The following is an 11,200-nucleotide window of genomic DNA, read 5'->3' on the forward strand; positions in this document are numbered from 1 at the left end:
TGGTTTACAGGAGATGAGAAGAGGGAGCAGCAAGGCAAAGCTGCTTCCTGCTTCTCATGCCAAGAACTCAGAAAGTGGGCTGCACTGCTCTCTGATGCTTGGCTCCTGGTACCGAGCAGCCAAGTGAAGGGAGTGGTGCCGCAAAGCTTCTGTCTGCTTCTGATACTGGGAACTGGTGTAAGAAGCATCAGGGGAGCAGCTGGTAGCTGATCCTTCCTCCCTTCATGATCTATGGGGCAGGTGAGAGCAGCTGCCCCCTGTGCCTTCTCTAGATTAGTGACCCTGGTCTCAAGAAGGCACTGGAACCTTTCCTTTGGCTCCTGATCCCAAGAGAAGTTAAGCCAGGGGAAAGCGTGTAGACATTTAATCTCACAGAAGAAACTCTCTCAGGAGTGATTTAACCTTGGCGTCTCCAGGAAAAAGAGCTTGAATGTCTGCATACTTGTGGTGTTTACTAGGAAAACAGTGATTCTCCTGGTAAAAACTGAACATTTGTACATAGCCTCTGATAAATCCTTGTTATACTTGAAGAATATACAACACATGGTTTACATTAATGTTGGTTATTAGATGTCTTGGAATGATTTAATTTACTTGTTAAACATCTGTCACAGGTGATATCCTTTCAAAGAGGATCAGCACTCTCATTTCCATTAGTACATCAAACTAAAGTTGTGTTTGAAATATGTTCCTTCTTATAGGGTTTTTACAGCAATTGCATACGGTGCAGTGGCAGTAGGTGAGACATTGACCTTTGTACCTGACTATGCCAAAGCCAAATCTGGGGCTGCGCACCTGTTTGCTCTGTTCGAAAGGACTCCAGCCATTGATAGCTACAGTGAAGAAGGAGATAAACCAGTGAGTGGAACTTCAATTTTAAATAAAAACCTACACCTCCTTGTTGCAAGAAAGTACCTCACCTTGTTGATGCCTTTGCTTAAAATAAAGAAAGTGAAAGCCTGGAAGCATGGGCATTTGAGCTTATGGCCATTTGACAGGCCTCTTACCATGCATTGTCTCAGTGCTATTGTTATGATTAATTATTTCTATTGCAGCATGGCTCAGAATTTGCTGTCATCTAATAATGGTGCCTGGCCAAGTAGCCTGTTAGTAACTGATTAGACCTCTTCCAAACTGTATACTTAGCAAGTATATAAAGCTTTGTGTTCCTCTTACTATCACTGGGTGCATCTACACATGCAATTATGGTGCCTGAATGACTGCAAAGCTTAATGCGCTATAGTTAATTGCTCCCGGGCACGCTCTTTGAAAGTGCGACCAGGATCAATTAATTCTGGAGCAGTAAGCTCCTCAGTTTATTCAGGTGCAGCATGTGGAGTCCAGGCAGAGTAGCCCCAGCTGGCAAAGAGCCCTGGGGGTCAGCCTGTCAGCCTGGGGCTGCTCCCCCCAGCTCAGTGTGCTGCGGAGGAGCTGGCTGGGGAATAAGGGGGCTTCGGTGTGTAGCTAGCCAGCAGACAGCCCTCACACTGAAGCACCCTTGTGCCCCAGTCAGCCAGGCAGTCTCACACATGTGCTTCTGCAGAGTTTTTCAATCTGCAGCAGGATAGTACTTGTATTTATTAATCAGTTTACTCCAGCCCAATGGAGGCACACATGTAGACTAGACACCAAGACTTTTAGTGCACAGCTGATTAGTGCAGTAAATGTCTTGTGTAGATGTGCACACTGTTGTTTTTCTCACCTCCCTTTCTTATGTTCTCCTCCCATCTATCCTGCAGCATCTTCTATTTAGGCTAGGACACTGCACCTTGTTTCATATTTATGCTGCTGCTTCCTACCTCCAGCATGCACAAAACAAGTTGTAGTATTTTAAGTCCTTAGGGGAAAGGAATATCTAGTGATTATGCCATACCCAACAAAAAAAAACACTTGATCCTAATGGTGGCTGCCTGGTTGATGCTGTAATACAAATGAGCTGCACTCATTGACACAATAAATTTACAATCTGTAAAGACAAAAATCAGAAAAAGGCAACATGGTCAAAGTGCAATTTTCACTGTACATTAAGACCCCTTTCTCACCCTTTGGTTTTGTTAGTAATCACAGGGCAAGTGGAACAGAGCTAAATAAAACTTTTGACTAGAGATGGATAGAATCATAGAAAATTAGGGTTGGAAGGGACCTCAGGAGATCATCTAGTCCAACCCCCTGCTCAAAGCAGGACCATCCCCAACTAGATCATCCCACGCAGTGCTTCATCTAACCAGGTCCTAAAAACCTCCAAGGATAGAGATTCCACAACCTCTCTGGGTAAACTGTTCCAGTCTTTTTTGACCCTCCTAGTGAGAAAATTCTTCCTAATATCTAACCTAAACTTCCCTTGCTGCAACTTGAGACCATTGCTTCTTGTTGTCATCTACCACCACAGGGAACAGTTTAACTCCATCCTCTTTTGAACCCCCCTTCAGATAGTTGAAGGCTGGTATTAAATCCCCTCTGTCTTCTCTTCTCATAAGACATGTGCCCCAGCCCCCACACAATTTCTTTTTGCTCTCCGCTACACTCTCCAATTCGTCCACATCCTTTCTGTAGTGTGGGGCCCAAAATGGAACACCATACTCCAGATGTGGCCTCAACAATACTGAATAGAGGGAAATAATCACTTCCCTTGACCTGCTAGCAACACACCTACCAATGCAGTCCAGTATGTTGTTAGCTTTCTTTGCAACAAGGGCACACTGCTGGCTCATATTCAGCTTATTATCCACTATAACCTCCAAGTCTTTTTCTGCAGAGCTGCTGCCCAGCCAGTCAGCTTCCAGCCTGTACGGGTACATGGGATTGTTCCATCTTAAGTGCAGAACTTTGCATTCGTCCTTGTTGAACCTCATGAGATTCCTTTTGGCCCAATCCTCCAATTTGTCTAGGTCACTCTGAACCATAGCCCTACCCTCCAGTGTATCTATTACTCCCTTCAGCTTGGTGTCATCGGCAAACTTGCTGATGGCGCACTCTATGCCATCTTCCAGGTTGTTGATGAAGATATTGAACAAAACCAGCCCCAGGACCAACCCTTGGGGCACTCCACTTGATACTGGCTACCAACTAAGTATTGAGTCATTGATTACTACCCTCTGAGCCCAATTATCCAGCCAGTTTTCTATCTACTTTACACTCCATTCATCGAGCCCATACTTTCTTAGCTTGGCTGTGAGAATATTATAGGAAACTAGCAAAAAACTTGGCAAAATCAAAGTGCCCTGTGACACTTGTTCTTTCACCATGTTGCTGCTCAAGTCCTCCCCAAACTCTGCTGCCCAGTGCAGTAGTCTGGGAGCTGACCTTGCCTTCGAAGACAGAGGCGAACAAGGCATTGACCACTTCAGCCTTTTCTGCATCCTCTATCACAAGGTTGCCTCCCCTATTCAGTAAGGAACCCACACTTTTCCTGATCTTCCTCTTGCTACTGACATACTTGTAGAAACCCTTCTTATTACTTGTAAAAACCCTTCACATCCCTTCCTAGCTGCAACTCAAGTTGAGCTTTGGCCTTCCTGATTTCATCCCTGCATGCTCAAGCAATGCTCTAATACTCCTCCCTAGTTATGTGTCCTAGTTTCCACTTATTAAGCTTCCTTTTTGTGATTTAGTTTACTGAAGAATTCCTGTTAAACCAACCTGGTCTTCTGCTATACTTGTTAGTCCTTCTGTGCATTGGGATAGTGTTTCTGCACTCTCAGTAAGGCTTCTTTAAAGCTTTATTGAGTATCACTGTGCTTTAATATGATTTCAGTGAAAGTATTGTCAATAATTACAGCTATGCATTTGGACCATAAAGGAGTCACAGGGATGTTTGGGGTCCTTTTTTTTTTAAATCACAAGTCTTTCAGAACTCTTAAGAAGTTAGTCTATCAATATGTTGTATTTGCATGTTTTAAAAATGTTTAGTTCTGCACAGACATAAGACATTACTGCGCAGGGAGATGGAAATCAGCTGGTACCATTGTTTTCCATACCAAGGCTGAACAACTTCTTTTCCTGGAAGTCTTAAGCATATAGTCCAAAACCTAAAATTAAAGATTGAGTGTAGTAGAATAAAATTGAAGAAGTTAATAAGTATTATTCGGAACCGTTAGTCACCATTACACCCACACCGGTATTTCAAGGACATTTTAGAAATCTTTTGGTGAACATAATACAGCATGGCATCTGAATACAAGAAGGACATTTTAGAGTATGTATCTATAATATATGTTTAAATTAACTTACTATTTCAAAGGCTTAGATGGATTTACTCATTCAGATTTATTATGCATGTGATGTGATGTTACCAATCTGTTCTCACAGGACACATTCAGTGGAAGGTTAGAATTCCATGAAGTCACTTTCATTTATCCAACTCGCCCAGATGTTCCCATCCTGCAGGATTTGTCTCTTACAATTGAACGGGGACAGACTGTGGCATTTGTTGGAAGCAGTGGATGTGGGAAAAGCACTTCTGTTCAGCTCCTGCAGAGGTTTTATGACCCTCTGAAAGGGCAAGTGGTAAGATTAGATTTTGATAATGCCTATGCTAGTGATTTTATTACTGTTTTCTAATGACATGTTCCTACTTAAGTTTTATTGCTATTTTAAAAGGCCCAGTGACAGAGCTGCTAGGATGCCAAGAGGGAGGCCTGATCTTATATTGATTCTGTATCTACAGAACATAGCATGTCATTCAGGTTTAGTGACTATGGGTATTTGTACATGACACAGGGGTTTAATTCTCCCTAAATTGAAGCGGTGGTTTTTAAAAACACTGCTTCAATTTAGGGTGAAATAAACCCTTGTGTCATGTACACCCGTGTCCTTATCTGCCTCTCTGGCAGCAGGGAGCAGAAAGTGAGCTGCCAGCAGGCTGAGTGGTCCCTGAGCTGCGGCGGGGGGGCTGGTGCTTCCCTTCGTGGCAGCGGCGACCTCCCCCACAGACAGAACCCACCCACAGGAACCCGGCTCGGGCGGTCCCGTGAGGCATCGCAGCTGTGGAGGGAAGCACCAGGCAGGCAGGAGGGAAGCAGCTCAGGCAGACAGGCAGGCAGGCTCCAGGGAAGGAAAAGAAAAAAAAAAACAGGTTCACGGCAGGTTTTTTTTTCTCCTTCAGTGCAGCCTGCCTTCCTGGGCTTTTGGCGGGCTGCCTGCAGAGCCCCTGAGCCTCACAGGGCCAGGTGATTCCCTCCATGGCTGGAAGCTAGCAAACTAAAACTCCTCAGAGGTGTTATAGTTTGTGCCCCAAAGTAATTTACTGTGCCCCAAAGTCATTTAAAGCGCATTACGCCGCTGAATTTGCTATGGCGGCTAAAATTAACATGCACTATACTGCCAAATTTGCAAACTTGTGCAAACAGCAAAGCCATTAAAACAGTGCAAAAGGGCATTTAACCCACTTTAATGTGTTGCCTACACATGCCCTATAATGCTTATTTACCCCAGTTACAGCCGGAGCAAAGGAGCAAGTTTTAAGTTAGTCTATTGCTTCTTCTTTGGGGATTTCTCACTGTTAGAATCAGTATCATGCACAACAACTCTCTTTTGTAAGAAGGTATTTCCAGCAACTGGTCCAGAAATACCAATAGTATTTTTTTTAAACTTTGTTTAGTCATAGCCACTGCTGTGGTTGTATATTACTGACTTTATGAAATTTCATTTTGCTGGTCTCAAAAAAATGGGTGTGATTTTTTTCCTTTCCCAGATTTATTTTTTTTTCCAAGAAATGCTGTGCAAATAGAAATAAGAAAGCCTCTTTGGTCTAGACCCTCAACTAGTAAATCAATATAGTTCCACAGAGGTCAGTAGAGCTTTGTCATTTTATATAAGATGAGGGTCTGGACCATGAGATTTAATCAGTTTACTGGGGTTAATCAAGTTCTAAGGGGGGAAAAAATCTACAAAATTTAAATGGGAACCTCTCAGTAGGTTACTTTAAGTATATACTCATTTTCCAAACCTATGGAGAATGACTACAGGCTACGGTATAGGTCTCAAAAAAAACAAAAAAACCCCCCAAAAAAACAGTGCCTTGATCTTGATTTGAGTAGAATTGTAAGAGAAAAAAGAGTAAAACACCTGATTCTATCACAGGAACCCTGAACTCTGGCTCCACCCTTTTGGAAACGCACAAATGGAAAATGTTTTATTATTCTACCCCACAAATGTATAGAAGCAATTTGGGTTTGTCACATTTCTTGATTAAGCTCTCTGGCATTTAACTAAATCCCTTGCCTATAGAAGAAATCTATGCTGGTTTGGGAGGGAGAGAGGAAGGAAGGAACTGATATAATTAAACAGGTACAGATTCCTATGAAATACCCTTATTTAGTTTAAGAATGGCTTACTGCAGTTAAATTTTAACCCATCCACAATTGGTTCAAACTAACAGCCATGGTCTGCTGTCTAACCCTGCTGAATGATGAGGGAAAAAATGCACTTTACCAGAAGGAACAACATATTAGTTCGACCTGGCCCACCAACAAAACAAACCAGCACTTTACTTTAAACTCTGAGTGCCCCCGCACTGAACCCAGCGCATGTCCAGAAGAGGCATCACATTAGTTGGACCTGGCTCACCCAACTTCTATACAGTTTAGGTGCTTCAATGGGGCTTCTCAGTGCTTTTATCTAAAGCTGATTCAATCAGTTACTAAATAAAAATTCCAAAAAATCCCTGCTAAAGCACTCAATCTATACAAAAGTTGGGTGAGCTGGGTCCAGATAACGCAATGCCTCTTCTGGTCATGCGCTGGTTTCAGTGTGGGGGCACTCAGATTTTAAAATAAAGCACCAGTTTATTTTGTTTTTCTGATGCTTGTAAGCAGCTAGAGTGTATCATGAGAGAGGTAGTCCAACCTTGGAGTCTGTCCCATAGAGGTCAAATCATCCCTATGTTAAAACTCCCATGAGGCAGTGCAGCATCGTAGGCAGATGCAGTGTCTCAAAGCTTACGTGAAAGAAAACATTTCTGATTCAGAGCCTTTCATTCAATGAAAAAGTGTTGATATTTAACTTTTCTTATGGATATAGGTTGAAAACAGATGTTGAAATAATGTAATTTCCTGGAGGGTAGAAATTCCAGTTTTTGCTTAGCTCTCATCAGAACCAATGCTGTAAAAACCAATATGATGATCAGCATATTCAGTAGAGTCAAGATCTGAGAAGTTCATTGCTGCCAGATCAAGGTAATATGAGTAGGTGAAGATGACACAACAAAAACTATGAAAATGGTTAATAGCAATGAATAGTTCCTCCCTCTAGAAATCTTTCTTGGAGACAGGGAAGAATGCTTCCACTGCTTCAACAGTTTTTGTAGTTCTTGTGGTGATGATTTTTGCATTTGTGAATAAAGTCTGACTGAAAAAGATGATAGAAGCCCAATCTTGACATTTGTTGTTGTTGGCAGCTATTTGATAGCACTGATGTGAAGCATTTGAATGTACAGTGGCTACGCTCTCAAATAGGAATAGTATCCCAAGAGCCAGTGCTCTTTGATTGCAGCATTGCTGAAAATATTGCCTATGGAGATAACAATCGGACTGTGCCAATGGATGAGATAATAGCAGCAGCAAAAGCAGCAAATATCCATATTTTTATAGAAGAACTCCCCGAGGTAATCAAGTGACTGAACACGTTAAAGTAAAGAAAAGTTTGATGGTTTTGTTTTGTGATATTGTGACCTTCAGTAATTTACAGCATCACAAAATCAGGAGTGTTTGATTTTATGTTCAAATGCTACTTGTTTTATTAAGTGGTGTGAATTACTCCATGAGATTTTCTCCATCAATGGTACACCAATAGCTAAGACCTGGTGAGAACAAGAGGATTCAGTATTGTAGTTTCACCTGGGGCTATATTCTCCAAAGGAAAAGGTGCAGCAAATGCACTTCTGCTGTATTCCCCACTCAACCTTGTGTTTGCCTGTGGCAGTGCACCCTGGAGTCGTTACAGAGATGATAAGCTTCTGCATTCCTTTCCTACTAAGACCATGCTCTGAGTCACAATGGGCAATACAACAGTAACCAAAAATAGACTTTCTACTCTTCTTCCAACACAAAATTTACACAAGAGAAAAATAGAAATAGATTTTTAAGTGCATCTCTACCCGCGTGTAATTTAAACATTAACCTCTTGCTTTTAATAACAGAAATACAACACACGAGTTGGAGATAAAGGAACGCAGCTCTCTGGTGGCCAGAAACAACGAATAGCCATTGCAAGGGCTCTTATCCGACAACCAAAAATGTTGTTGTTAGATGAAGCCACTTCAGCACTTGACAATGAAAGTGAAAAGGTAACAATCTATATGTAATAAAAATGTATAGGAATATATGTCAGCTCTTTAGAAATGAATCCAAATACTAAGAAAGGGGCAAAGGTCTCCCAATTTATGCTCATGCAGTCTTTAGTCTGAAATATGACTGGGGCTGCTTCATCCTGTATCAGAGACCTAAGTAGGCAGTTTTCAGAGGGCCAAGCAGGGATCATAGTATCCACTGCCCCCTCTGGAATATTTTCCTTTTTCTTCATGATGCAGTGGTAGTTGCAGTGATGTTGGCATATAGTTAAAAGGGACACATGCATATAAGGCAGCACATGCAAACTTTTCAGTATGTTTCAGTTTGTAAATAGGCATTATGAAAAACTCAAATCTTTTGCATTTATCTAGGCTCATCTTCTGCTTTGTGAACACTTGAGTTTTACAATTCTTCTTCCTCTCTTTTCACCTTCAGACTGTCTTATATTTTGTAAGGTCTCTCCAGTCTGATGCAATCATACAATGCCTTTTAACTTGCTAAATTCAGACACTTTCATAGCGGTGTCCACTATTTTTATAGTTCTTTTTCCTTGAAAAAAGAGAATTGCGGCTGTACTTGCACAAGCTGTCAGGGCATAAGATTTTATTATGAACCAAAGAAATTTCTGAGCAGTATTTTTTTAATACCACTCTAGGACTTGCTGATGATTGCTTGTATTTAAGTGGAAGTGAGCAACCATTTCACTGCTTAATGTCCTTAGTTGCATTGAGTAACACCTTGTTCGACCGGTAGCTTTGCTGAAATCACTGGTGATGTATGTAGCCCTACGGGTCTATGAAAGATCAGTCCTATGTTTTACACAAGAGCAGCTAGGGTGAAATGCTGTTCTGATTTAACTCAGTGGCAAAACTCTCATTGATTTTAAATAGGCAAGGTTTTTACTGTTCATATTAAGTTATAAAGCACAGGACCAAGGATGAAAAAAAATCTATTACATTTGCCCATGTTAAAGCAGACTCAAAAATAACCCCATTAAATCACTGATTTAGAACCTGCATGCAGAGAGGAAAAACAAATGCTACCAGTGCCACTGAGGGAACATACAATCAATACAACTGTAGACTCCCTCTGCCTAAAGAAGGGTGTTTATACCCAAAAGCTTAGAAAGAACAAATTTTCCAACTATTTAGTTGGCCTAATAAAAGATATCGCATTTACCCAAAGAACCTTGTATGTCACTGAGGGAACTGAATTTTATTCTATCCATTTAACAATTTTAAACTATGGTCCTCAATACATTTTAGGTGTTTTTGTTTGGTTTATTCCAGAACCACACTATGTTCTAATTTAAAATTGTTCTGACCAACTATAACATTGTCACAACACAAACTTTTTGACACATTTTAAATGTGGTTTTGTGTGTGAAGTTAGAACTAATTTTTTTTTATTTTAACAGCATTTCGTGAAATGTCTGTACTCAATGATGATACACATGCACCCCCTGAGAGCACTGGTGCACCCCCTGACAGCAGCGTTCCTGGGCAGGGGGTGGGCAGGTGAGAGTGGTGGTGCCCCTCCTGAGAGCACCGGCCGGGGAGTGTGCCAGGAGAAGCGGTCCCTCTGTGGCTGATCCCGCTGACTCAGAAGTGCCAGCGGCACACCCGGCCTGCGGGATCAGCTGCAGGGGGACACCCCCACCCCAGTCTCTGACTGTTTGCTGGGGGGGGGTGGGGAGTGTCCCCCCCGACTCAGGAGGTACCAGTCACCCATGTCTGTACTTACTTATCCACTTGGGAAATTGCACTAGTAAATTGCCTTGTGTAAACAGTCTTATTCTGCTCTTCCAGAATAATAGTGTCTACACAGGGAATTATAATTCTGCTAATAAATTCCCCCAGGTAGAAAAGCTGTTAAGGCTTTGGCAATAAGAAAATTCAGACTTTGAATTCAGAGTTGACAACAGGTGGTAGAAATTGTTAAATTTTTGTGTAGAAAGGATGCAGCCCACCACGCAATTTCACCTTTTTTCAGGTTAGACATGGATAACATGGGCTAAGAAAGCTTATGATCTGCAGATTTCACTCATAAAGTGCATTGTTAGTGCACTTGTTGGTAAATTATTTAATGTTGCCAGTATAGGGTTAAAAATTTTGAAATTGATATTAAAGTAGGGTCCATAATGTTTTCTGTATTTTTCTGTAGGTGGTACAACAAGCCCTTGATCAGGCACGGAAAGGAAGGACCTGCATTGTGATTGCTCACCGACTGTCAACCATACAGAATGCAGATATCATTGTTGTAATTAACAATGGAAAAATAATAGAATCAGGAACTCATCACCAGCTAATGGCAAAGCAGAAAGCATATTTTAATTTAGTAAATGCACAAACACTTCTCTAAAACAAGGATGGCCTGAAGCCATCTTTAGAAATGAGATGTCAGGAAAAAAAAAAGTACTGTCATGTGTGGTCTGACGTTGTGGTTTTACAGGTAACTTTCTTCACACGCTGTTCTGCTGGGGACTTGGAACTGGCAGCCTACTTGCAGTGCTTAGCTCAGAATGCCAAGATACACCTACAATACTGAACTGAATAGGAACATGTAAAACATCTATTTCTCACATCAATTTATGATCAGTATTTAACTCAAGTGGTTTTTTTCTGATCCTTTTCCCTCTTCCATAGGCCATATAACTGAATGCTTACTACTGTGTTAGCACTGACAGATACAATGGTCTTGATGTATTATCTTGAACTGATGTTAAATTTTTCCCTTTATTTTTATAGAAGATGGTTTGAATAATAAATTTAAATTGACCTGTTTGCTACAATTGAAAATAATGTTGGGCATTCCCTTAAAACTCAGACAACCCTCCCCTTGAACAATGTTTAGATCCAGATTAAAGTTTTATTACTCAACCCACCCCATATTTCAGTTATTTACTTAATCCC

At 41.3% G+C, this 11,200-nt stretch overlaps 1 protein-coding gene across 1 annotated transcript in view; it reads left to right on the top strand.

Moving 5' to 3' along the window:
• Positions 1-10,751, top strand: part of LOC102372704 (ATP-binding cassette sub-family B member 5) — a 48,571-nt gene extending 37,820 nt beyond the window's left edge. The window contains exons 13-17 of the mRNA XM_025195600.1: positions 702-858; positions 4,309-4,506; positions 7,397-7,603; positions 8,138-8,284; positions 10,452-10,751. Of these exons, the coding sequence (XP_025051385.1) occupies positions 702-858; positions 4,309-4,506; positions 7,397-7,603; positions 8,138-8,284; positions 10,452-10,649 (907 nt within the window). The 3' untranslated portion in view covers positions 10,650-10,751. The remainder of the gene's footprint in view (positions 1-701; positions 859-4,308; positions 4,507-7,396; positions 7,604-8,137; positions 8,285-10,451) is intronic.
• The last annotated feature ends 449 nt before the right edge of the window (positions 10,752-11,200 follow it).

This window comes from Alligator sinensis, unplaced genomic scaffold (genome assembly GCF_000455745.1).
Source record: "Alligator sinensis unplaced genomic scaffold, ASM45574v1 scaffold1751_1, whole genome shotgun sequence".
In the NCBI taxonomy this organism is placed as follows: Eukaryota; Metazoa; Chordata; order Crocodylia; family Alligatoridae; genus Alligator; species Alligator sinensis.